Consider the following 27,997-nt stretch of genomic DNA (forward strand, 5'->3'; position numbering starts at 1 on the left):
AAAGCAAACTCGAAACGTATTCTCCCATCCTTCTACGTGATCTGCACCTTTAAACCTACACCATTCCAAAGCGGAACCTCGAGGCACCGCCCACATCCGTCTAACATCACTTCCTTCAGTGTTTGAAAAAAAAAATCTGGGACTCCGAGGGGCTGGGCTGAGCGGCGCCAGGACAGCTGAGCGGAGCTTGTAGTGGGAGTCCTGTGTGTCCCTCAGTCTGGTAGCCCTGTGCAACTACCACCGTAGAGATGTCGCTTCGTTTTGGGGCCACCTGTTTGCTGAGCTTCAGTTTCCTGCTCCTCATCACTTCTTCGGATGGACACATTGGACTTGGAAAGGGTCAGACCTCTTTCTTACCGTATTCTTTACGGACCCCGGACCCCGGGTCTCCTTCTTGATTTAACACTTTTCTTCTCTTGCCGTATCTGAGGCCACTCCAGATTCCTTTTTATCTTCCCCAGCTGCTCTTGGGGAGTTATCAGGGTAGGGAGTATCTGGTCCGCGAGAGGATTTAAGAGAGGCGTGTTGTACATGAAGGTGCTCGTAATTCTTGGCGTTGGGAACATAGGGCCCTTAAATTAGGACTGGGCTGCTTAAGAGTCCAACAAGTGTAGTGTTAGGCCCTTGGGGAGCTTTCAGGAACCGTCACTTTTCCGCCAGAAGAATTAGGGTGTCTGGTGACCTGTGTGCCAAAGATAGTCCGCTTGAGTCTAAAGAGTCCTCACCACCCCACCAAGACCTGGCTTATGATTCCCCAAGAGATGGAGAAGAAGGAGCCAAATATAGGCTATAGGCTTTCGCTAGAAGGTCGCTAATAGTTGTTTTTGGTGGTGTGGCTCAGCTAGTGTGCGGGAAGAAACTGATTTTTTTTAGAGCGAGGGGTCAGGGGTTATGAATGAAAGTTAGGAACTGTGAACCGCCAACTCCATGCTATTTCCTACATCTTTTTTCTAAACTTGAATCCCTTCTCACCAGTTCCTTTTTTTTTTTTTTTTTTTTTTTGAAAGCTGGGTAAGTTGTAAATGTTTCCCAACCCTGCTTTGATTATTTTGTGGACTGACCCTTACTGTATGGGATTATCCTGATGCTGCTGGTGTGTGTGTTTTCTTTAGTGTGGAATCTGCCCCACATGTATGCTGGTGCATGCCACACAAGACTAGGCCATGTATGTTGGGGTTTTTTGTTTGTTTGTTTTTCCTCTTCTGCTTGTTCGTCATTCTGTGAGGCAGGGTCTCATTGAATCTGAGCTCACCATTCAGGTTACCGGGGCTGGCCAGTGAGTTCAGGGTTTTCATTCCTAGTGTTTGGAGTTACACGCATGAGTTGCCATGTCAGGCTTATATATGGTTACTTAAGATTTTAACTCAGGGGCCTTTAATCCCAGCACTCGGGAGGCAGAGACAGGCGAACTGATTGCTGGGAGTTCAAGGCCAGCCTACTCTACAAAGTGAGTTCAGGACAGCCAAGGCTAGCACAGAGAGACCCTGTCTCGGGGTGGTGGAGGGGGTGGAGAAAAGAAAAAAAGAAAAAAGATTTTAACTCAGGCCCTCTTGTTTTTGTTCTTATCTGCTGTTTGTTCTTATCTGTTCTTATCTGCTGAAACAACTCCAGGCCCAGTCATATGGTTTTCTTTCTCTCTCTCTCTCTTTCTTTCATTCTTTTAATTTTTGAGACAGTGTTTCTCTTGTAGTTCTGGCTGCCCTGGACTCCATTTGTAGACCAGGCTCGCCTCAAACTCTCGAGATCCGCCTGCCTCTGCTTCCTGAGTGGTGTGCACCACCACCGTACGGTTTTATTTTTAATATGATTTCTTTTTTGTGTGTATGAATGTGTCTCTGTGTGTGTTCCTGGCTCAAGTAGGCCAGAAGAGTGTGTCACTTCCCCAGGAGCTGGAGTTACGGACGCTTGTGAACTGCCTGACCTGGGTGCTGGGAACTGACCCTGAGTCCTCTGGAAAACCAGCAACTTCTCTTAACCATTGAGCCATCTCTCCAGTCCCTGTTTGCTTGTTTGTTGCTTGGTTTTTTTCTTTTTGAGACAGGGTTTCTCTGCGTAGCCCTGGCTGTCCTGGACTCACTCTGTAGACCAGGCTGGCCTCGAACTCAGAGAGATCCGCCTGCCTCTGCCTCCCGAGTGCTGGGATTACAGGTGTGTGCTACCATGCCCAATTGTTTGTTTTTTTAATAATCCTTATTTTTACATTCCTTGGTGGGCAATGAGATCTAGTGGAAATTCAGTGGGCCTAAACACAATTGCCTCTGTTTAGTATTGATTTTTGGACATGACACAGAAGAGAATAGACATGGTTCTTGCTTTCACTGGGTGTGTGTTCAAGTCAGAGAAGAGAATGAGATTCATGACAGATTACTAAAAGAATTTCAGCTTATATAATACTGTAGTAGAATAGGAAGGGGGAAAGCTGAGGATGGCAAGGGAGCTGGCACTTACTTGACTTAGGGAGGTGAGAAGACACCACTTTCTTTTTAATTTGGGAGAAAAGGTTTATCTAAGGTGATGTGTGTGTTTCTACCTAAGAAGGAAGTGATAAAACTGCATGTTGTGTATTATTAGGTCACAATGTTTCAAATGCTGATAAATCTATTGTAAAACAGACTGCTACATATTCAGAATAACATTGTAAGTACAGAGGGAGACCGGAGTGCTAGGATGTATGTACATCTGAGTTTAAGTGACTTCTGCCAGTGACTGAATGAGATGCCTTTGAAAAAACAGCTTAGTCTCTCACAGCCTCAGTGCCTGAGCTGCAAAATGGGTATGATTGTTACCTCAAACGCTCAACGTGTAACACACCCTGCTCTGTCGTCTGCGTTAAGTGTGTATACTATTATGAAATGTTGCGTGACTGTCAGTTCTTTGTCAGCAGTTAGATCATTGCCTCATAAACAACTGGAAAATATATTGACGCCTTTAGTCCCAGGATGTGAAGCAGAAGCAGGCAGATCTCTGTGAGTTCCAGGGAACTCAGTGAGAGAGTTGGTTTGAGATAATTCAGTGAAGAAACGAGAGACAAAAATACCACACTTGAAAACTATCTACTAAGTGAAATATTGTTATTATTTCCTCCACTGAGAAATACTTACTTGTTCCTAAAATGAATTAATTATATTTCAAGTGCTTGTTTTATATATTATGTATAGATTCTTTGGACATAAGTATAGGCCAGGCGTAGTGGCGCACGCCTTTAATCCTAGCATTCTGGAGGCAGAGGCAGGCAGATGGCTGTGAGTTCGTGGCCAGCGTGGCCTTACAAAGTGAGTCCAGGACAGCCAAGGCTACACAGAGAAACCCTGTCTCAAAAAACTAAAAAAAAAAAAAAAAAAAAAAAAGGTAAAAAGTGCTACCCGAGGCAAGAGTTCCTGAAATTTTTGAAGAATATTGTTTCTTCCAAGATGTCTAAGTAAGCCGGACAGTGGTGGCACACACCTTTATTCCCAGCACTTGGGAGGCAGAGGCAGGCAGATCTCTTGTGAGTTCAAGGCCAGCCTGGTCTACAGAACGAGTTCCAGGACAGCTAGAACTGTTACACAGAGAAACTCTGTCTTGCGGGGGGGGGGGGGGGAGTCTATATAACGCCATCTCTTTCTAGAAGATGGATATCTTGCTCGTTTGTAGAGAGCAAAGACTGAGTGAGCCTTCCACCCTCCCCAACAGTTTTTATTATGAAAAGGAAGCACAGTGGTGTGGCATAGTGTGCACTAGACTGCAATTATTAGGCCTAGCTTTTAATCCTGGTCAGGCCATTTATCCAGCTGTGGGCTTCCCTGGTGACCAATTTTTTGTTTTGGGTTGGTTTGGTTTTGGTTTTTCGAGAAAGGGTTTCTCTGTGTAGCCTTGGCCGTCCTGGCCTCGCACTGTAGACCAGGCTGGCCTTGAACTCACAGGGCTCCACCTGCCTCTGCCTCCCGAGTGCTGGGATTAACGGCGTGCGCCACCATGCCTGGCCCTGGTGACCAATTATTAAGTGAAAGAGTTGGACTAGAAATGTGTCCTAAGGGCCTTGCAGCTCTTAACATTCCAGTGTCCAAAACCACTTTCACTATTCTCCACAGAGTCAGAACTTAAGATATATCACCCATAGAAAGAAGTTTAATGTCTTAACATTTCCTTCCGGTGTGCTAGCTCCCCAGGCTTTCATACGGTTTAATAATTCTCATAGTAACGATGAGGTGGGTAATATTTTGCTCATCCACAGTTCACTTAATAAAATGGGGGCATTAGGAGTGAACTAGAAAGCAGAGAGAAGGGAGCTGAAACCCAGAGCCGTGTCCTCAGCCAGTGCAGAAACTAGAACGAGGCCATTCATGCGCTCTTCCCCCTGTAGTAGAACTAGACAGCTGCAATTTCTGGAATTAAAAGTTGGCACAGTCACATGTATGCTCCATGTTTACAGCCCCAGTCACGTACGAGACAGACATTCCTGTTAGCTATGTTTAGCATTTGTACACTCGGCAGAAGGGCTGAAGTGGGAGTTTCCAGCTCAGCTTTCCGACTGCAGACATCACTTGGCTACATTGTTACCCTACCTTCCAGGTACAGTGTTGCCCAACTCAGGCCTGGCTGCCAGCTCTGCCATTTGACCTTTTACTGTTTAGGTTTCACCAGCTGGAGTGTAGAGGCGTTCTCAGGGTCCATTCCTTGACTAACTCTTTAACCATTGTTAGTGAGCCAGGCAAGTGTAGCGAAGGTTCTGGCTTTAGAAGGGAGCGCCTCCATGGTGTAGCTCTGCCCCTCACACGCAGTGTAACCCTAGGCAAACTCTTTAACTTCAGTCTCCTTATCTGTAAGAAGGAAGGGTAGGGTTAGCACCTTATAAGGTTGTTCTGAGGATAAATAAATTAATACCTGAAAACACATTAAAAAAAAAATCCAGTTGGGCAATGGTGGTGCATGCCTTTATTCCCAGCACTTAGGAGACAGAAGCAGATGGATCTCTGAGTTCAAGGCCAGTCTGCCTGGTCTACAGAGCAAGTTCTAGGACAGTCAAAAAACCAAAAGACAAAAAAAAAAAAACCCACAAGAAACAGAAACTAACATTATCAACATTGTTTTCGTTAATTGGAAGCTCTTACGTTTTCTGTCTACTTGCATCTGTGCTGCTTTCAGGAGAGCTGGTTTATCTCTCCACCTGTCTCTAGGTTGCTTTTTTTTTTTTTTTTTTAATGTATATAGCGTTTTGCCTGTGCAGGCCAGAAGAGGGCACCAGATCTCATTACAGATGGTTGTGAGCCACCGTGTAGTTGCTGGGAATTAAACTCAGCTCCTTCGGAAGAGGAGCCAGTGCTCTTAACCCTTGAGCTGTCTCTCCAGCCCTCTAGGTTGCTTTTTTAACCTAATGATGCTTTAAAAAAAATTAGTAGACTTGTTTTTTTTTTTTAAGAGCAATTTTGTGTCTGCAGAAAAATTAAGCAAATAAAAAGGGGGCCTGGGAGACGGTGCACTAGACAGACGCACTTGGCACACAAGTGTGCTGACCTGGTTCCTGGAATCCACTCCATAAAGCTTTCGTCTACATACGTGCCATGGCCTGTGCTCCCACCCGAGGAGCACACACCCAAGGCGCACTTTTAAAAACCAAGAGAGCAGGCTGTGGTGGTGCATGCCTGTAATCCTAGCACAGGGGAAGCAGAGGCAGGTTGATCTTGTTGGGCCCAGATGGATCCCAAAAAAGAACCAGAAAACACACGAAACTTCTATAAAATGCAAGAGGGGTCGCACCGGATCCCCCAAATGTTAGGTCTCAGGCAGTGATCTCTGGTCCTTTTATCCTTTCAATGTCCTTTAAGCAGAAAAGGATGCCAAGACCACCCATTGGGTTAACTTCTTTTGTTCTCCCCACTGGATGGGTCCATTGCTAGGTAACAGTAACTATATCTCTGGTGGGCAGGAAGGAATGTGGCCATAAAACTGGGTGGGTCTCTTATCAACTCTATCTCCAGTGGGACCCTTTGGTGTTGCTATCTCTAGTGGGGCTGCTCTTTGCAGCTGGCCAGATTATCTCCTGTTGGCCTATTTCTTAAACTTTGCCCCAGTTACCCTGAAATCCAATTTTAGTTCTTCTGGTATCTCAATCTCTGTGAATTTCAGGCCAGCCTGGACTGCAAAAAGAGTTCCTGGACAGCCAAGGCTACACAGAGAAACCCTGTCTAGAAAAAACAAAACAAAACAAAACAAAACAAAAAAGAAGAGGAAGAAGAAAAGAAAATGACTAGTTTACATACATGCCCTTTCCTTTCCCTACTACTATATTAGCATCTTACATTAATGTAGAATACTGTTACAGTTGATGAGCCAATATTAACACATTTACTAATGAAGATCTCCAGTGTGTATTACATTTCACTCTTAATGTATACTTTGTGCATTGTAACAAATGTAATGACACTATTAGTTTGCTAGGGCTGCTATAACAAGTACTACAGATTGAGTGGGGTTCTAATCATCTTTTTTTGGGGGGGTGAGTGGGGTTTTTTGTTTTTGTTTTTTTCTGAAACAGGGTTTCTTTGTGTAAAAGCCCTGGCTGTCCTGGACTCGCTTTGTAGACCAGGCTGGCCTTGAACTCACAGAGATCTACCTGCCTTTGCCTCCGTGAGTGCTGGGGTTTTTACAGGTGTGCACCTGGCTGGTATTATTTATCTTTATTTACGTGTGTGTGTGTGTGTGTGTGTGTGTGTGTGTGTGTGTGTGTCTGCTCGTGCATGCCTGTGGAGGCTAGAGGTCAACCGAAGGCATTGTTTTTCAGATGGTTATCCAGCTTGGTTTTTTGTTTGTTTGTTTTGTTTTTTTCATCCACCTTGTTTTAAGAAAGGATCACTCCCTGGGACCGGGCTAGGCTGGCTGGCTAGGGAACTATAGGGAACCTCCTGCTTTCTCCTCCCCAGCACTGGAATTGTATTTGCATCCCATCAGGCCCAGCCTTTTACATGGATTCTGGAGATGGGACTTGGGTCTTCACACTTGTGCAGTAGCAAATCCTGTACAGACTGAGCTGTCTCCTCAGCACTGGATTGGATGGTTTAAACAGCAAATGTGTATTTCGATGGTTCTGAAGGCTTGAAAACAAGATGAAGACACTGGCAGGGTTAGTGCCTGCTTGCTGATGGCTGTTTTCTCTCTGTGTGTTAACATGGTCTTCCTCTGTGGATATTTCATCTCTTTTCTTAGCAGTTTGTGGATCTATGGTGGTGAGCTAACAGTTTTCATCGTTGACTGTTTGGAGTCTTAACATGGGGGAACGATTCCCTCTAGGAAGGTTTTAGGGGTGAACTGTACTTTGGACTCGGAATCTCTCTAGTCTTCTCCAGTGGTTTAATACGAGAGTCTCAGGCTCACTTCCAGGTGTTTGTTTTGGGGGTGTCACCTTTGTTTGTTCTGCGGATGGTTGTTTTACTTTGTGTTTGGGGAGAGATTTCCAGTATCGGCAGTGAGTCCGTTCTGAACGTCTGTCGCATCTGGGAGTTCCTTGTTTTGTGGGTGGGTTTCTTTTCAGGCTGGTGAGTCAGGCATGCTGCCAAAGCAGGACCCAGCTGTCCGGGCTTGAGGCTGGTGAGCAGAGTGAGGACAGACACCGTCCAGTTCTCCTGGGTGGGTGCCCTCCCACTTTCACTCCCAATTAGTCACGCTTCAGGATCATGTGACACTCCCCCTCCCCAGTGGCCCGCCGCGCGAGCTGTTGAGATTGAAAAACTACTATGGTAAACCGGGCGTGGTGGCGCACGCCTTTAATCCCAGCACTCGGGAGGCAGAGGCAGGCGGATCGCTGTGAGTTCGAGGCCAGCCTGGTCTACAAAGTGAGTCCAGGACAGCCAAGGCTAACACGGAGAAACCCTGTCTCGAAAAACCAAAAAAAAAGAAAAAGAAAAAAAAAGAAAAACTACTATGGTTAGTTTGGCTACTACTGCTTTCCCTTTGGAAGAACACTGATAACAACTAGATTTTTAAGTCACCTGGGGGAATACATTTCTGAAAGACAGGTGTAGTGACTGAAAAGGCACAAGGAGCTGGGTGGTGGCAGGACACGCCTGTAATCCCAACACTCGGGAAGCAGAGGCAGGCTGGTCTATGCGTGGTCTACAGAGTATGTTCTAGGACAGCCAGGGCTACACAGAGAAGCTAGGTCTTGAGAAACAAACAAAACAAGGAAAAATTTAAAAAGAAAGAAAAAGAAAAGGCAAAAGTAGAGGATAAAACCCCAGGTTGGTTGATTAGAAGTGAGGTGACCTGGTGTAGCTGACTGCCTCAGCTGTAAAGAAAAACAAAAACTATTCCATACTGACATTTATATGTTAAGACTCTGTTAACATCTTCATATTTTTGTGATTCAGCAATAACTTTATGGGAGATATAATTATACCTATTTGAGTCCTGAGAAAACTGAAATGAAGGGACTGACTGCTGAGGTACCATGAGTTGGCCTGTATAATAGGCTGTACACATAAAAGGCGCGTAGTCTTGTTGGATACAAGGAACATCACAGAAGAGGGGGCAAGGAGTGCTGTGAGCTGCTGCCTTCTGCGTGTGACACAGCCGTGATACCATGCACAAGGGTCTTGCAAAGACACGCCCCTACCCGCCACTGCAAAGACACGCCCCTACCCCCCACTGCAAAGACACGCCCCTACCCCCCCACTGCAAAGACACGCCCCTACCCCACACTGCAAAGACACGCCCCTACCCCACACTGCAAAGACACGCCCCTACCCCCCAAGCCTCTTCTGTGAGGAGCTGTAGGTGAAAGGACGGAAACTGGTACAGGACACATCACGAGTTCTCAGCACTGAGGAGATTTATTTGCCCCAGAGGGACCAAGGGCAAGGAATAAGGGACAAAGACAGGAAGGAGGTGTGAATAAGAGAGAAGAGAAAAGGGACAAGGGAGAGGAGTTGAGGAAGGGATATTGTCCCTTGGAGGGACAAAGGACTGCCTCTGGATAGCGAGGAGACAGATGTGACCCATGGGCACAGGGCACAGGGAGACACCCCCGGGTCAGGATGGGTTGGCTGGTTTTGGCTGGGCATGTGGCCTAGGGGTAGCCAACAGGGGGCTTTTGATCACTGAACTTAAACACTTTGATAGCTGGACCTTGGAGGCCTGCTGTAGGAATGCAGTCTATGGTTTAGCAAGGGAAAGAATGGTAAAAGGCAAAGCCTGTGGGCACTGTGTTTGCCACCCTCAGGCCTGCTAGAGCCCTTCAATAGGTATATATGTGACTTAATGGCTGCTGGGGGAGGAGCCATTCCTCAGTGGTGTAGCCACTAGTAAGTTGCCCTTACTCAAGTACATAACCTGCCATCCATGCTTATGCTAGCAACCCTAACTCAATGGACAGACACTTAGAAATAGGACTTGTTAGGAAGAAGAGCTTCAGTGGGCGGGGAAAGGATAATAAAGGAATATATATATATAGTCTTGGAAATGCTAGCTGCCATTTATTTAAATGTATATATATTTATATGTATATAAATATGTACAAATATATAAAATATAGACATAAATTTAAATAAATAGCAGCTAACATTTTCCCAGACAGTCAAGACTACACAGAGAAACCCTGTCTCAAAAAAAAATTTTTTTTTCAAGAACTCTTTTTATGGAGTACCTGGAACAGTTGTGTGTACTGCTTCATTCTAGGGAAGCAGGAAAAGATACTAGAGGTTTGGTCCCAGCACTTAGGGAATTCCCCTAAGTAAGTAAGGGAGATGAGCACACTAACGTCTGGAAGGAAGCATTGTAGTGGGACAAGACTGGGGAAGTCTGAGAGTGCGCCCTACCAGCAGAAGCACCCTTTAGGCCCATACCTCAGTGCTGTGTGTGAGCCTGGCAGAGGTGGAGCCTGAGGGAGAGGCCAGTGCTGGCTGGAATGAGGCAGGGGCATGATTGTACTTCTGCTTCTAGACTTTTATGAAAAGTTTAGAGTGAAGTTGCAGAAGTGGGCAGAATGGGTTTTGTTTGTTTATGTTTTCTGTTTTTAAGACAAAGGTCTCGTGTATCCCTAACTGTCCTGGGACTCTGTGTAGACTAGGCTGGCCTCAGAAGTCACAGAGATCCTGCCTGCTTGCTCTTGTCTGCTAGGACACAGTCAGCCAGGTATTATCTTTTTACTGAAGCCTTTGTTATCGTCCCTTGAAGAGTTGGCCTTTTGAGGAGCGTGGTGGCACATGCCTTTAACCCCAGAGACAAGCTCTCTGAGTTCTGAGGCCAGCCTAGTCTACAAAATGAGGCCAGGACAATCAAGGCTACACAAAGAACCCCTGTCTCGAAAAACCAAGAAAAAAGCCGGGCATGGTGGCGCACACCTTTAATCCCAGCACTCGGGAGGCAGAGGCAGATGGATCCCTGTGAGTTCCAGGCCAGCCTGGTCTGCAATGCGAGTCCAGGACAGCCAAGGCTACACAGAGAAGCCCTGTTTCAAAAAAACAAAAAAGGCCAGGCGTGGTGGAGCACGCCTTTAATCCCAGCACTCAGAAGGCAGAGGCAGGCGATCGCTGTGAGTTTGAGGCCAGCCTGGTCTTTAAAGCAAGTCCAGGACAGCCGAGGCTAACACAGAGAGACCCTGTCTCGAAAAAAGAAATAAAGAAAAGAAAAAAGAAAAACCAAGAAAAAAAAAGAGTTGACCTTTTATCATTGGGACATTGGATATCTCTGAAATTTTTCTTACTAAGCAGTGATGGAATTGAAAAGGATCATGCTGGGCCAAGCAGTTGGGTAAAGGTGCTTGCCACAAATCCTGCCAACTGGAAAGAGATTTTAAAAACTTTTTTTTTTTTGGCTTTTTTTTTTTTTTTTTTGAGATAGGGTTTCTCTATGTAGCCTTGGCTGTCCTGGAACTCACTCTGTAGACTAGGCAAGCCTTGAATTCACAGAATTCACAAGAGGAGTCTGCCTCCTGAATACCAGGTTTAAAGGCATGCATCACTACTTCCAGGCAAGAGCTAATTCTTGAAGATTGTCCTCTGACTTCCACATGGACGCTGTGGCATTCAAATGCCCACACCTTTAATCCCAGGACTCGGGAGGCAGAGGTAGGTAGATCACTGTGAGTTCGAGGCTGGCCTGGTCTACAAAGGGAGTCGAGGAGAGTCAGGGCTACAGAGAGAAAACCCTGTCTTGAAAAAACCAAAAAAAAAAAAAAAAGAAGAAAAGAAAAGATTTATTTATTATGTATACAGTGTTCTGCCTGCATGTATACCTGCACACCTGAAGAGGGCACCAAATCTCATTATAGATGGTTGTGAGCCACCATGTGGTTGCTGTCCTGGACATATTTTGTAGACCAGGCTGGCCTCGAACTCACAGTGATCCTCCAGCCTCTGCCTCCCAAGTGCTGGGATTAAAGGCATGCACCACCACTGCCGGGCTTGAGGTAAAAATCTTATAGATGATGAGATTGGGACTTAGATGACTTCATTCAAAACCCCTCACACTTAAGCTGAGTTACAGAGCCACATGTTTGTTGAGTCTAAAGCTGCACAATGTGTCATTTCAGGGATAATGCTGTTTACCGTGCAGGCATTTCTGTTCGTTCTTACAGTATTGTTGGCATAGTTTGTGGTAGTTGACAAAGCATCTCACATCAGTACTTACTCTCCTCAACAATTCTTGTTTAAATTGTGTTATCTCCATTTAGAGGCATGAAAACAGAATTGGGCAATGTGATTATCCATGATTCAGATACCCAGAAAACAGTGGAAGGGCTGGAAAGATGGCTCAGAAGTTAAAAGCACTGGCTCCTCTTCCAGAGGTCCTGAGTTCAATTCCCAGCAACCACATGATGGCTCACAACCATCTATAATGTGATCTAATGACCTCTTCTGGCCTGCAGGTGTACATTCAGGCAGAATACTGTGTGCATAATAATAAATAAATCTTTAAAAAAAAAATAGTGGAGCTGGGTGTTAGACACCAGGCTTTTAGCAGAGGAAAGCATTCTTTTTTCTGCTCATGGATATATTACAATCATGTCTCTCTTCTCTTGTGTGTGTGTGTGTCCTCTGTTCCTTATGTGGATGTTTATAAGGCTCTTTCCTTCTAGGTTTTGGAGACCATATTCACTGGAGGACTCTAGAAGATGGGAAGAAAGAGGCAGCTGCAAGGTACAGCCAAACTTTCCAGCCATTAATTCAGCGTTGCTTTCAGACGAAGGGCCATGTCACGGCTCCACAAGAACTAGATAGTTTTTCCCCATAACAAAAACCCAGCACTCTCTGTGCACCAGGTGTTAAGTAATCTGAATGAACTCACTTAGTTTCCCAACGTTTCTATGAAGTATTGCTACTTTTTTTAGAAATGAGAAAATAAGCCACTCAAGCCAGTTTGTCCAAGATCACAAGTTGGTACATAGCAGAGCTGAGCTTCTGACAGCCTCTGTAGGCCCTTTTAAGACCTGTACTCTCAGTCAATGAGTTATTCTGCCTACTAGCCTAAAGCTAAAATAATGTAATGTTTCTGGGAGGGTTAATTTATAAACAAACAGCCCAGAGCATAAGGGTTGGGGGTGGGGGCGGGGGAGGCAGAAGCCAAGAACTGTCAGTTTTACATGGATTGGTTTATTTAGTCTTTACAACCTCTGAGATTGGTACACCTATGAAATAACTGTTACATTTTATAGAAAAGGAAACTGAAATGCAGAAAAGCAAAATTACTTTCCAGTATTTAAACTGCTGTTAAGTGGCAGAGCCAAGACTTTGGTTTCTCTACTGTACTGTATTAGAGACTTACTCTACTGCAGCACATGTGTCCTATATTACAGCACACCACAAGCACAGACATGCTTACACTTGCACTTCTTCACCTACCAAACTATGCAGGTGCGGAACAGATCCTACAGTCTCAGGATACTGGGGTCTCAAACGTTCTGCGGTATAGGATTGCCAAGTTTAATAGTAAAAATAAAAGATGCCCAGCTAAATTTAAATTTTAGACAAAGGAAATTAAATATGTCCATGCTGCTTATGCAGCATTCAAAACAAAACAAAAAACAAACTTAAGTTCAGATTTAATTGGAAAACCTGCACTATATTTGTCAACCCTATCTAAGATGAAAATTTCCATTAGTCTTTCAAGTTCAAAAGCAAAGTATCAGTCAAGTCTTCAATGAGTTTTCTGGGCAGCTTTTCTACTTCTGTTCTTCACACTAACATTACGGCTACCCATAGCATTTTTTTTACTTTGTGCAGGCACTTGATGCTTCCTGATAAGAATCTTAATTTTTCTTAGGAGAGCAGTTTTATGTTCATCTCTGTCCTGAAACATGTAAAGTTGTTGTTGATGATTGAAATAGTGTTATGAGCCGGGCATGGTGGCGCACTCCAGAGGCAGAGGCAGGAGGTGTGAGTTCAAGGCCAGTGTGGTCTACAAAGGGAGTTCAGGACAGCCAAGGCCTCACAGAGAAACCCTATCTCAAAAACAAAAACAAACAAAAAAGAAATAGTGTTATGAATAAGCATTATCCAAAGAGTTACTAGGTGCAAGAGGAGTCCTGAATAGAGAAGCATCCTTTGTAAGTTGCTTTCTGTATGCTAAATGTGATGCTAGTAATTAATTCGCTTGGCCTTTAACATTTGGTGGGAATAACTGATGCCATTCTAATCTCTGCGTCTCCTTTTTGAGACTGTTGGTCCTTGATCAAGTTGGTTAGAGTTCCCGTTTCCCATAGAAACGAAAGGACCACCCTGTAAGAGGATAGACAAACAGGAAGTTCGGGGTTCACTTCCGGTTCACGCCGGAAGTTGACGCAAAAACGTCCGCACATGGCTGCTCATCGAGAGGATGCCGCTTGTGGTGTTTTGCGGGCTGCCGTGCAGCGGCAAGAGCCGGCGTACGGAAGAGCTACGTCGGGCGCTGGCCGACGAGGGCCGCGCCGTGTACGTGGTGGACGATGCCTCCGTGCTGGGCGCTCACGACCCGGCTGTGTACGGCGACTCTGCCGGTGAGAAGGCGCTGCGCGCCGCGCTGCGGGCGGCGGTGGAGCGGCGCCTGAGCCGGCAGGACGTAGTCATCCTGGACTCCATGAACTACATCAAGGGCTTCCGCTACGAGCTGTACTGCCTGGCGCGGGCCGCGCGCACGCCGCTCTGCTTGGTTTACTGCATAAGACCGGCCTGGCCGAGCCGCCGACTTCGGGTGGCCGGCGTCGCCGAGAACCCGGGCCCGGCTGTCGGTGTGAGCTGGAGGCCGAGCGCGGAGGAGCCGCGCGCCGCCAGCCCCGTAGCAAACGGAAGAGTCCCGGCCGCCGTCCCCGGGGAACTGGATCCCGAGGCAATCCTGCCATCAAGTCCTCCTCCAGCTGTAGTGACTCCGGAGTCGGAGAAATCTGCAGAGCCCGGTGCCTTTCCTCCCGAACTTTTGGAGTCCTTAGCCCAGCGCTTTGAGGCTCCTGACTCTCGGAACCGCTGGGACCGACCCTTGTTCACCGTGGTGGGTTTAGAAGAGCCGTTGCCCCTGGCCGAGATCCGGGCTGCGCTGTTTGAGAATCGGGCCCCTCCACCCCATCAGTCAACGCAGTCCCAGCCCCTGGCCTCCGGCAGCTTTCTACACCAGCTGGATCAGGCCACGAGCCAGGTGTTGACTGCTTTGATGGAAGCACAGAAGAGCGCAGTACCCGGAGACCTGCTAACACTTCCTGGCACCACAGAGCACCTCCGATTTACCCGGCCCTTAACCTTGGCAGAACTGAGTCGCCTCCGTCGCCAGTTTATTTCCTACACTAAAATGCATCCCAATAATGAGAACCTGCCTCAGTTGGCCAACATGTTTCTTCAGTATCTGAACCAGAGTTTGCTCTAATTGGGTGGTGGGCTGCGGCGACGACAGCTTTTGTCTGAATTCTACTGTAGTTTGTTTAGGAAGAATACGGTCTGCAGAGCATACTGTAGTAGTAGGATTGCTGAGTTTGACCGACTCATTTTCTAACTGCGCCATACCCTGACTATACAGTGGCTTCGGTTGTACTCTATTTGGAGATACTACATACTACAGTTTTCCTTCCATCCGGATAGAGGAGAGTTGTTTTTTATCAACTGTGAGTAGAAACCGAAGATAACAGTTTTCTATTTACGATGGCCCTTTCATATTGCAAGTATTTTTGAGTAACATACTTCTTACTATCTACCCTGGAGCTTCGAACACAGATAAATCTTTTGCTTTCTCCCTGGGAAACTGATACTTGTGTAAGACAATCATTAGATATTTTCTCTAATAAAATCTTCTAAAATTGTCTGCTGGGCTCTTTAATGTTTCCTCTGCAGGGTGGTGTTTTAATGTATATGTATCGTTGCATACTTTTGGGTGATAGCATTTTTATATGAGAGGCTCGATTGTTTTGCCTGTATATTGTGACACCTTCCATAACAATAGTGCTATTTTGTTTGTTTGGTTTGGCTCGGTTCTGTTCGGGTTTTGGTTTTGATTTTCCCTGACAGGGTTTCTCTGTGCAGCCTTGGCTGTCCTGGACTTGCTTTGTAGACCAGGCTGGCCTCGAACTCACAGCGATCCACCTGCCTCCTAGAGTGCTGGGATTACAGGCGTGCGCCACCGTGCCCAGCTTTATCGACAATTTCAAGGCAAACATCACTATAATCCTAATTTTGTTGGTAACAAACAGTAAGTACTAGATTTACATTATCTGTATGAATTTTCAGACATGGCTTTTTTCCTTGAGACATTGCTTGTGTGAAATGCAAATATGCTTAATAGGATGAAGGCTAGCCATCCCAGAATGCCTGCCTGCTGGGAGAAGGTGCTTTGGAAGAGCTTTAGAAAATTAATATTTGAAATACCACTGTAGAATAATGGACTGCAAAGGACCAAATGCAACTTTCTAGATTTTTCTAGACCTTTTGAGGGTGTCTCTTGTTACTTGGAAACAGTAAACAAATGTATTCTAAGAAATGTGAATTGTATTTAATGTGTCACAAAAGCATTTTAGAAAAAGATTGCTTTTATGATTCATGCATGAAGTGTTGGTTTGAACTAGGCAACCTGAACCTTTTCCAATCTTCATTTCTGGTTTTAGTCTAGTAGATTATTGATTGACTTGGGTTTAAACCTACATTTTTTTAGGACTGGAAATATGGCTCAGCAGTTAAGAGCACTGGCTGATCTTCCAAGAGTTCCTGAGTTCAATTCCCAGCAACCACATGGTGTGGCTAACAATCATCTATTATGGAATCTTCAGAACATGGCTTTTTTGGGAAGAGATCACATCCAAAGATCTTATAGATCTCTGTGATCTGGCTGAAATACAAACAGTTCTGAGTTCAAGGCCAGCCTGGTATAGAACAAGTGTCAGGTAAAGAAAAGCTTAGGTCCAGGCATGGTGGTATGTGATTTTAATCTCAAGTGAAGGTAAAGTTAGTTTGTAGAAGGAAGCACTGATGTTTGAATGTAATGTCTAATTGAGTGACATAAAAGGTGACAAATCAGAGATCAATAGAATAGGCAGTTTTACCAGGACAGTAATAGAGAGATGAGTTGCAGGGAGAGAGAGAATTCAGGTAAAGATGTATCAGGCCAGAAAATGAGAAGAAGCCAGAAGAATAGAGCAGGTTGCTGAGTTTGAGGCCAAGCAGAGCAGTTACAAGCCGAGAGAGAAGTCAGATTAAATAAATCATCTGGGAGAAGCGTTTGAGCCAGAACAGCTGATTTGAACCAACCAGCCCAGCACGCAGAACAAGAATGGGTGAGCTTATTAAGCAGTAAGTCTCGGAGGCTGAAAAACATTCTGGGCCTAAGTTAGATTGTACTGAGGCTAGAAGCTTCCAGGACTAGGCCTGGGTTAGCAGGAGGCAGTAAGCCTCCCAGACAACAATTGAAACAGGAGAATAAAAGTTACTTTTATAGACTCTAATGCCCTCTTCTGTCACGCAGGCATACATGGAAATAGAGCACTCATATATATAGAATAAATACACCTTTTTAAAAAAATCTACATATTTTATCAACATGGCTCTTGTAAATGAAAGACACTAGATTGGCCAAAAAGAACATTGGTTTTGGAATCAGTCTTTTTGTTAACTTATTAATTACAGAACTTATATTTTATATAGTTAGACTTTTTTTTTCTACAGTTTTTTCATGTCAGGGTTTCAATGAAGTAAATGTAATTATTTACTGGGGGAAGGAGGGAGGATCTTACTATATTTCTTTGGCTGGCCTGCAACTCACTATTCAAACCAAGCTAGCCTCCAATTCAGAAATCGGCCTCCAGACTGCTGGTGTTAAAGGTGTGTGTGTCACAATGCCTGGAGCATAACTGTAATTAAAAATTCTAGAGTCACCCGGGCATGGCGGCTCATGCCTTTAGTCCTAGCATTTGGGAAACAGAGGCAGGTGGATTGCTGTGAGTTCGAAGCCAGCCTGGTCTACAAAGCGAGTCCAGGACATCCAAGACTACACAAAGAAACCCTGTCTCAAAAAAACAAAAAACAAAAAACAAAACAAAATCTAGAGTTGTTTGTGGGGCTATGTAGTAGAAGCTTATGAAGTATTTAGCACATAAATTGGTCACATTCAACACATTTTAGTTATGGTCACCTAGATCCTGCCATCTATTTCCATTCGTCTTTCTTGTGTGGTTTATAAGCCTTTACTAATATCAGAGGTATGCATGAGTCAGCCCATACAGATTCTTAGCAGGCTTGAGGTCGGGTAGCGCAGTAGTTTCCCTGACACTAATCAAGCTGACCATGTAGAATGGCACTGGTGTATAGTGAATACTGAGTGCTCGGTGTCAGTCATACTGAGTGTGTTGGACATACGGGATGTAAAGGCAGCTGAGAATGCTTGTCTCAGAAGGTGACTGACTAGGCTCCAGGGATCTGACCTCAGGCTGTCATGCTTACACAGCAAGCATTTTACCCACTGAGCCGTCTCCCTGGCCCTATTGATACTTTTATATCTTAATTTTATACTTAGCATACTAATGAAAGTTTTTCAAATTACATTTTCAATTATTATGTAATAGTAGTCATTTGGAGATACAGTAACATCTAAAGTATTGTAATTGGATGTTTTTCTTCTACTTTTTTCTCTCCCTACTTTTAAAGCCTAAATTTGCAGAATTAAGGAAACATCAGCATTTGCTGTAGTTTTTCTAATAGCAATATATGACTTAAATAGCTAGATTGTTTTAGAGATTCCTTTGCAACCATACAACAGGAACATTCCTGTGCATTGCTCTTTGACTCACTGATTTTATTAAAATATAATGTCTTTGTTTTTAAGTGGCTTGCCGCTGATGGTGATCATCCACAAGTCGTGGTGTGGAGCTTGCAAAGGTAAGTACGAGTGTCCCATCCCAACACCAACCAGGCTTCGAGTGCGCTACAAATGTCAGTGCTGACGCTGGCAAAGCTCTGCTGATGGCCTTGAGCGATACCAAAGAAGACCTCTACACGTTCCTCCCTTCATGAAATTTGCAGTTATATTTGCAGGGGGCTTAAGGGGGGGGTTTGGGAGATTAAGATACAGTTATGTGGATTGTGGAAGTAAGTATTTTAATGTCATAGACAGAACATCTTGGCAGAAGCTGGAAATCTGTTCAGAGGGACACAAATGGTTAGGGAAGAAGAGAACCAATCAGAACCACAGGATACTTTTGACTGTGGCGTGTATTTATTCTTTCTGCCTGTCATGTCACCAGTCAAGTATTATCTATCAGTGATAAACTACAACTACGAAAATCCTAGTTAGAAGGAAGCACAGCTAGGCGTGGCTGCTTGTGCCTGGAATCAGCACTCAGGAGGTTGAAGCAGAAGCAAGGGCCATCCTGGACAGCAGCATGAGTCTCTGTCTTAAATAAATAATAAGGGACTGAGGAGATGAGCACAAACTGCTCTTCCTGAGGACCTGAGTTCAGTGCCCAGCACACATCAGGCGACTTATAACTGCCTATAACCCCAGCTCCAGGGGAGTCTAACACCTCTGACCTTTGAGCACTCACATTCATGTACACATGAATGTGTACCCCTTAGACACATAATTAAAATAATAAAAATAAATGAGACAAGTGTTAAAGCCAGTTATTGTAGTGCCTGCCTGTAATCCTAGCAGTTGGAAACCTGAGGCAGGATGATTATTTCTTATTTTACATATACATTTATATTATTACACACACATGTAATAAACTACATACAGCAAGAAGAACCACAAAACAATCAGGAATTATATAAATGTTATATTCATAGTGTTTTGGCTACTTGTATTTGGCAATCTTGAAGAAAACATCTTTCTTAGTCTAAAATTCTGATCTTTTTTCTTTTTTTAAAACTTACCAAATTTTTTTTTCGATGACAGGGATTAAAGGCATGCACCACTACCACCTTGCTTTCTTATTTTAGTTGATTTTTCTTTAGCACCCACTTTATTTGTTTACATTTTGTGTTTGAGTGTTTTTTGCCTGCATGTATGTATGTGGACTGCACTTGTGTTTGGTACCTTCAGAGAGGGCAGAAGAGTGTGGATCCCCTATAACTGGAGTTACAGATAGTTGTGAACTGCCCTGTGCATCCTGAGAATCAAACTCAGGTCCTCGCCAGGCGTAGTGGCACACTCCTTTAATCCCAGCACTCAGGAGGCAGAGGCAGGTGGATTGCTGTGAGTTCGAGGCCAGCCTGGTCTACAAAGCGAGTTCAGGACAGCCAAGGCTACACAGAGAGACCCTGACTTGAAAAACAAAAACCAAACCCAGGTCCTCTGTGAGAGTAGTAAGTGTTCTCAACCTCTGACCCATCAGTCTAGCCCAGCATTCTATTTATATTTATTGTACGGGTGTTTTGAGTTGTTTTGAGAGAGGGTCTCATGTAGCCCAGGCTAATAGCACACTCAAAGGGTATTGGGAGATGATCTCATACTTTTGATCTTCCGTCCCCCAAGTGCTGGAATGACTAGTGTGTGCCACTATACCTGGGCACTGGAGATCTCAGCCAGGGCACTGTGCATGCTGAACAAGCACTGTACTAACTGAACTGTACCCCCAGCCCAAGAGACTCCATTTTAAAAACAGCAGAGGGCACTGGGGCATGAGAACGCCAGTGAGGCCCAGGACAGCCTGGGCTGTGCTGGGAAGGTCAGCTCTCCCCACCAACTACTAACACTGTGGCTCTTTTTTCAATAGAAATTATTGGAGTATGCGTATAAAAAGCAAACTGTGGGGGCCAGTGAGGTGGTTTATTGGGTAAAGACACTCTCTGCAGTAGTCTGGCATCGTGAGTTTGATCCCTGGAACCCATGATTAGGAGTGGCAGTGGGCATCCTCACCCACCGAGCCCTCTCTTCAGCCCATTTGTATTTTTTTTTTCCCTTTCTTTTGAGACAGAGTCTCGCTATGTACATGAGGCTGGCCTCAACTTGACCAAGACCATCCTCCTGTCGTCGCCTTCATTAAAGACTTGTGCTACCATACCCAGCTCCCCATTGTCCTTATTTCATAAGTGAGAATGCAAGTTGCAGTCACATAATAACGCGAATGCCAGAAGCAGGATGAGAACCTAAGACTTTACTATGCAGTCCTGGCTGGCCTGGAACTTGCTCCATAGGCAAGGCTAGCCTGGGACTCACAGAAATCCTCCTGTTTCTGAGTAGAGAGCTCTGGAAGGAGGTGTGCTGCACCACACCTAGCTTTTTCGTTCATTCGTTCTTTCTTTTATTCTTTTTTTAAATTGAGATAGGTTTTGCTATGTTGCATAGGTTGGTCTTAAACTCAAGTTGGTTCAAGTTACCCTCCTGCCTCAGTCTCCCCAGTAGCAGTGGCACTGCATTCTGGAGAGTTTTATTTTTCAATTTTAAATTGTACATGTTGAGGACATGTGCATTTCTGTGCATGTTGAGGTCAGAGATCAACCTTGGATGTCTTTTTCCAATTGGTTTCCACCGTGTTTCTATGTCATTTTATTTATTGTGCACGTGCTCACATGGTGAGTGGGTTGACACCAGAAGACACTCTGTGCATTCAGTTTTCTCCTACCTTTCCATAGACTCTGGGGATCAAAAGTTCAGGTTGCCAGGCTTGCACGGCAATTGCTTTTACCTGCTTAGCCATGTTGCTGGTTCCCTCCCAGTGGAACCTGGAGCTACCAGATTAGAGGAGGCTGCCTAGCAACCAGCCAGTCCCAGGGATCCCAGTTATTGCTACCTCCTTGATGCTGCGGTTACAAGTGCATGCCACCAGTGCCCTGCTGTGTTGGTGAGTGCTAGGGGTTGAGCTTAGGCCTTCATGCTTGCATGCCAAGCACTTTACAGACTGGGCCATCTCCCCGGCTCTCAATTCTAGTTTTAGACTTAAAACAGTTACACTTATGTAACATGCCTGACCCATCGGTGAGAATTAGTGATGTTTATACGCAATAGGGTCTGGGTATAATACTTCTGTCATTATAAAATCTTTTCTATTTTTTTTTTCTTTAGCTTTAAAACCCAAATTTGCAGAATCTACAGAAATTTCAGAACTGGCCCATAATTTTGTTATGGTAAATCTGGAGGTAAGACTTAAAGAGTGTCTCTCCCCACCCACCCTCCATGATTTTAAGGTGTTGTTTTAGATTTAGTATAAAGTGCAGACCTGGCTACTTGTGTGTGTTGTTTTCTATTGACCTCTAATTCTAAGGATTGCCGGAGAGATGTATCAGAAAGCCATCCCAGAAGCAGGAATGGAGAATTTGAATAACTGACTAAAATTTGGTGTCCTTTCATCCTCAGCTCTTGATTGTGTATGTTTTATATCTTCGTATAGTTGCTGTATAAATAGTACATGTAGAGGCTATAGCTTCCTCCAGATTGTGATTCAGTTGAGCACCTACTAGATGCTTGGCTGTGCTAGCCTTTTATGTGCAACCTTCCTGTTTCCTTGCGGAGACACCTTGTATGTACTAGATACAGAATTCAGGCCTAGCCTATCAAGGTTAGACTTAGAAGGGACTTTTTAGGTCATTGGTATTGTTCCCATTTTATAGAAAGGCCTGAAATCAAGTGTGTGATTTGTCAAAGTTCTAAGAAACTATTGAGTGAGGAAATACTATGATCGAGCTGTGCTCCCTTCCAGGCCATACTCTTCAGTCGTGGGATCAGGCAGTACTTCAGAGTGATGCTCCTAAACTTGAGTCTCTAGAGACATTGTTTGCTTAAACGTGGCTCCAAGAATCTTCTGAACACATTAACAGTCAACAACACTGAGGCATCAAACATGTCACCTATATAGCTAGAGGATAGCCTGGCGCTAATTAAAGCAGTTTAAATAAATAACCGTTTTTAATCCCTGAAATGAGACCCTCACCACAAGCTATAAAATTACTATGCATTTCCCATTAACCCATCTCATGACTTTCTGGGGTAACCTGGGATTTCCCATTCACAGCAGACGAAATGTTTCCAGTGAGTTCTCTAACTTCAGAAAATGCAGCAACAGGCTGATAGATGGCTAAGTGGTGAAGGGCACTTGATGTTCTTTCAGATGACCTGAGTTCGAATCTCAGCACACAAATGGTGGCTCAAATCCATCTATAACGCCAGTTCCAGAGGATCTGATGCCCTCTTCTGTCCTCCAAGGACATTGTGCACAAACATACATGGGAGCAAAATACTCAATACACATGAAAGAAAGAAAGAAAGAAAGAAAAGAAAGAAAGAAAGAAAGAAAGAAAGAAGAAAGTGTACCCACAATGTGAGTCTTATTCATGCATCAGGGAATACTGTGTGTGAGTCAGTGATGGAGGTGTTGGGAATGCAACAGTGAACAAAGCAAAATTCCCTCGTTGACGTAACATTCCAGCATGGGGAAACAAGTAAAATAATATATGTAAGATGGTGTTTAATGCTATGGCCAAAAGTTACGGGTGAAAGAGATACAATAACTCATGATTTAAAATAGGTGTGTGCCTGTAATCCCAGCATGCAGGCGGATCTCTGTGAGTTCGAGGCCAGCCTGGTCTACAAAGGGAGTCCAGGACAGCCAAGGCTACACAGAGAAATCCTGCTTTTAAAAAAACCAAAAAGGAAAAAAGAAAAATCAGAAGCAGGAAAAGGAGTGAGCCGGGTGGATGATGGAGAGGGTGTCCAGGCAGAGCAAGTCCAGAAGCCTGAGCCATGAGTGTCTGCTTTGTTACGTCAGTCACAATATGCAGGTTGACATGGCTAAAGAGGCCTGAATAGGGCAGAACATGAAGTTTGAGAGGTGTCACGGGGACGTGGGCAGATCACAGAGAGCCTCCTGGCCTGAGTCAGCCTGAAATCCACTGAAAGGCTCTGAGGAGAGGCCCAACATGCTCTTATCTCACTAAGGTTTATATTTAATCTTCACAGGATGAAGAGGAACCCAAGGATGAAGATTTCAGTCCTGATGGGGGTTATATCCCACGCATCCTTTTCTTGGGTAAGGCAAAAGAGCTTGTGGGGTAGCCCAGGATAAGATGTAGATAGAGCCGGGCATGGTGGCGCACATCTTTAATCACAGCACTCGGGAGGCAGAGGCAGGCGGAACCCTGTGAATTCAGGGCCAGCCTGGTCTACAAACTTAGTCCAGGACAGCCAAGGCTACACAGAGAAACCCTGTCTCAAAAAAACAAAAACAAACGAACAAACAAAGATATGGATAGAGAGAAATGTTAAACATTGGGACTATACTGGTGACAAGCTGAAGTGTCCAAAAACCAAACATTCAAAAAATTAGGGCACTGGGGCAAGGTGCCGCAGGCTGGAATCCCAGCGCTAGAGGATCGTGTGTTTAAGGCTAGCCTGGGCTACAGAGAGGCCCTGAGGTGGTGATGGTGGTAAGAACACGGGTATGAGAATGACTGATTTTGCCATTAAATAACTGCTTTTCTAGGGGAAGATAAAGAATTTGATCTTCCATTGAGTCATTCGTAGTCAGTTGAACTTCACCCGTTTATCAGACACCATGTGAGACACTGCTAGGGACAGATGGACAGTTTCTACCCCTGGGCCTGTTTGCACCTAAACCAATAGATTAACAAAACCAGACATGTGTCTTAACAATTTTTTATTTTGTCTTGTTTTCAAGACAGGATTCTCTTGTGTAATTGCCCTGGCTGTTCTAGAGCTCACGCTGTGGATCAAGCTGGCCTTGAACTCACAGAGATCCACCTGCCCCTGCCTTCCAACTGCTGGAATTAAAGGCATGTGCCACCATGTACATGTACATGTACATGTACAGCTTTGCCTTTCAACATTCGTTCATTCGTTCATATTTATTTATTTATTTATTTATTTAGAGACTGTAGTCCTGGCTGTCCTGGGCTCGCTTTATAGTCTAAGCTGGCCTCAAACTCACAGAGATCTGCCTGGCTCTGCCTCCCAAATTAAAGGCATGTGCTACCACTGCCCAGCCTTCTTTGAATGATATTTATTTATTTATTTATTTATTTGAACAATTTTTATAAGATAGGATGACCACATTTGGCCATCCAGATGTGGTAACATGCATCCCTGATCCTAGCACTGGGAAGCAAAGACAGGAGGATGGATCAGGAGTTCAAGGCCAGCCTGTTACATAGGAAGTTTAAAGCCATCCTAGAATACATGAAACCCTATCTCAAAAAAACAAAAAAACAAAAATTAAATATACAGAGAAACATTTGGCCAGATTTAATGGATGATACAACTAAGAAAATGTATAATTCTATCATCATCAAGCAAAAAGGAAACATTTCAGAAAGGGAATAGCATTTGCCAAGGGATGGGGTGGAGGTGTGTTTAAGGAAGTACATAGTACATGTCACTTTTAATGATTATAACATGGTGACCTAATGGGGCTGCAGAGGTGGGTTTGTTTATTTTTTTGTTTGTTTTTTGTTTTTGTTTTTGTTTTTAGAGACAGGGTTTCTCTGTGTAGCCTAGGCTCTCCTGGACTTGCTCTGTAGACCAGGTTGGCCTCAAACTCACAGAGATCCTCCTGCCTCTGCATCCCTGAGTGTTGGGATTACAGGTGTGCGTCACTGCTCCAGGTGAGATGGGTCTTATCTCCTGAGGGCCTAGTGTACCAAAGGGTGCTCAGAGTGCCTGTCTGTTGTAACTACTGCCATCTTCACACCATCTGTCTTCAATAGATCCCAGTGGCAAGGTGCGTCCTGAGATCATCAATGAGAGTGGAAACCCCAGCTACAAGTATTTCTACGTCAGTGCTGAGCAAGGTACAGTTCCAAGAGAAAGGAGGCAGGATGGTTGGTCACAGGCAAGGTCTGCGACAGAAACCTGTCTCTATCAGCCTGTTGGCTGAACATCTCCCACATGACTCTTATACTGAATACCACTGGAAGATAAAACAACCTTTTCCAAGCCACTCAGACTCCAGTGGAAGAGCTAATGACTGGTTGGAGGCTGAAGGACTGAGGCTTACGGAGGTAGTTATTGGCTTCTGGCCTCAGTTAGAGGTAGATTTGATGTGTTTTGTTTTTTCGTTGCACCTGTACTGTTCTTCCTGTAAGAATCTAAAGGAAGAGGAATACCAACTGTTAACCTAGCAAGCCAAGGCAGCTTCATAGATATCAAACTAAATGGACAAGCAGTGTAAGAATTTGTCTCTGGGTCTGGCAAGATGGCATGGGTAAACCTGCTGCTAAGCCAGATGTTCTGAGTTCAATCACCAGAACCGGTAAAAGGAGAGACTCCTGCAAGTTCTATACAGGTACAGTCATACACACACACACACACACACACACACACACACACACGAAATAAGTTAAAAAGTCACATACAATAATAATGTGCCCTTAGAAAAACACAAAGACATTTCCAACTATGAAAATGAGTGTAAGACTTGCTGGAAACACGTGGCTTGAGTTCCTGAGAGTGAGCTGTCATCAGCGACAGCTGTGGCAGAGGGAATGGCATTAGCACATTGGTGAGGGAAGGCTGGAGCACCTGCCTCGCTTTTTGGTCTCTTGATTTTGGAGCACTCTGACTCTAGAGGCAGGGGTGGGAATTGATGCCGTGTGTTGTCACTCCCCTCTCCCCTGAAGCTTTAAAGGGTGGTCGCTTGCCGTGTGTCACCTATTGCTAGACTGCCAAGTCATCGATCCCTTTGTGTATCATGTCTCCGGGAAGGGGAAGGAATGGAGAGATGTTATTTCTCTGCCCCTTGGTCAGGAGGTTGCATCGCCTCAACCCGATACAGGTTCCTGGAGATTGATGTTAGCTGCAGACTTTCCACGCGGAGAAGGGCAGTGGGCTTTCAGTCCTAAACACTTGTCTCTCAAGATTTACCTTCTGTCAGGAGGCAGAGGCAGATGGATCGTTGTGAGTTTGAGGCCAGCCTGGTCTACAAAGTGAGTCAAGGACAGCTAAGGCTACACAGAGAACCCCTGTCGCATGAAAAAAAAAAAGACTCTTACATAATTGCTGTTGTCATCCCCACACTAACTCAGCGCAGAGGTGAACACAAGGCTTTTCCCAGAGTCCTCATGGCTTAGTTGGAATGGGACTAGAAACATTCAAACCTGTCTCTACCAAAAGCATAAGTAAAACAAAGGGAAAACTTAACTATGTTAGCTGCTTTATTAGCAAATATGGGTTTGCTAGCCCTCACAGGCCAGCGCTGACGTCACTGTCCTCCTGGAAGTACAAACCAGAACATAGGAGGGAGGCCTGAGTGCCATGTGACATTTCATCAGCCTCTGTCTATCCTTAAGCTTCTATATTCCTGAAAACTTGGCTTTTTCTGTAATGGTTGGTTAACAGTAAAAATGATTAAGCCCTTCAGTAAAGACCATTCCTCTCATACAGTGCACACGTGTGTGTTCACACACACACCATAATCAGTGTGACCTAAACCCCTACAGAGGATGACATAAATTCAACAGTCACTCCAAAGGGGGGCAGCAGGAAGGCATGCGCAGTCATGGCAGGGGTCACCAGGGAAGTAGAGGTTAACCAGAGTAACAACTAGTGTTTTTGTAGGTCTTAATAGTTTAAGAAACACTTTTGTGACAGTCCAGTGTAAGTAACAGACTGTAGAGGGAAAAGGGGCCCACGACACGCCAGGGCTGAAAGCCAGAGCTAGCTCTCGAGTCTGGCTCTTATTTCTTCTAGAACACTTAAAGCTGACGCGTGTTGTCACACGTCAGGCATTAGAGATGCTGCATACTGACCCCGCCCCTTACCTTTATTCCAGTTGTTCAGGGCATGAAGGAAGCTCAGGAGAGGCTGACCGGTGATGCCTTCAGAGAGAAACACCTTCAGGATGAGCTGTGACATGGATGAGTGTTCTGGAAGAAAAGCCGCAGGGAGAGAACACCGAGGAACCACCCAGAACAGTTAAACCACCAGGAAACCATGCTTCCTCCGAGTGCTCACTGTGGAAGACGCCTGCTGACGGGAGCTGTGGATCCACAGCGTGCCTGACAGACCGTCTTCTGCTCCCTCTCTCCTAAATATCCCTTCCTTGAATGTAAAGAATGAAACTGTTAGATACGAAACTTGAGCCACTGGAGATTTACTCGATGTCAGTATTTGAGTCTTTACCCATTTCCTCCTGCTTTACTCATGCTGAAGTGAACGGAAACCGGAAGTTTCTCTTCTGTAGTGTACAAATTGCGGGGATTCCTTACCATTTTTTTCTTTCTTTTGAGACAAGGTTTCTCTGTGTAGCCTTGGCTGTCCTGGACTCGCTTTGTAGACCAGGCTGGCCTCCCTTACCATTTTTAAAGAAGACATTCTCCTTTTCTCTTGGTGATAATCCTGGGCTTCTTCCTCAATTCCTGCGCCCGTCTTTGCTCAGACATCCCTGTTTGCACGCATGCGTGTCAAGAATGGCCGTGTGCTGGGACTCGGCCCCAACTGGAAGCATGCTTTCCCCGATGCTGTTAGAGACACTCAAGCCTTCAAGCCTACATGGAGCCATTTTGTCAGTTCATCAACTGTATTTTTGTACTGGGGTTAAAACAAACACAACAGATAAAATATTGTTTCATTAAGCTTTATTAAAACTTTAAATGGGAAGATGCTATGGTGGTCTTTCGTTACTGGACAGAAA

The 27,997-nt window shown here is 44.8% G+C and overlaps 2 protein-coding genes across 2 annotated transcripts; both read left to right on the forward strand.

Annotated features, from left to right (window-relative positions):
- The first annotated feature begins 125 nt into the window (after positions 1–125).
- Positions 126–27,963, forward strand: TXNDC12 (thioredoxin domain containing 12). The gene is made up of 7 exons (XM_084784574.1): positions 126–339; positions 12,050–12,110; positions 18,241–18,293; positions 21,421–21,494; positions 23,311–23,380; positions 25,074–25,157; positions 27,137–27,963. The coding sequence occupies exons 1-7, from the start codon at positions 249–251 to the stop codon at positions 27,214–27,216; spliced, it is 513 nt and encodes a 170-aa protein (XP_084640700.1). The 5' UTR covers positions 126–248; the 3' UTR covers positions 27,217–27,963.
- Positions 12,561–15,222, forward strand: KTI12 (KTI12 chromatin associated homolog). The gene has a single exon (XM_084784564.1). It carries the CDS (start codon positions 13,786–13,788, stop codon positions 14,800–14,802), a length of 1,017 nt encoding a protein of 338 aa, XP_084640690.1. The 5' UTR covers positions 12,561–13,785; the 3' UTR covers positions 14,803–15,222.
- Positions 27,964–27,997: the final 34 nt, after the last annotated feature.

This window comes from Acomys minous, assembly GCF_964271855.1.
Source record: "Acomys minous genome assembly, chromosome: 6".
NCBI classification, from domain to species: domain Eukaryota; kingdom Metazoa; phylum Chordata; class Mammalia; order Rodentia; family Muridae; genus Acomys; species Acomys minous.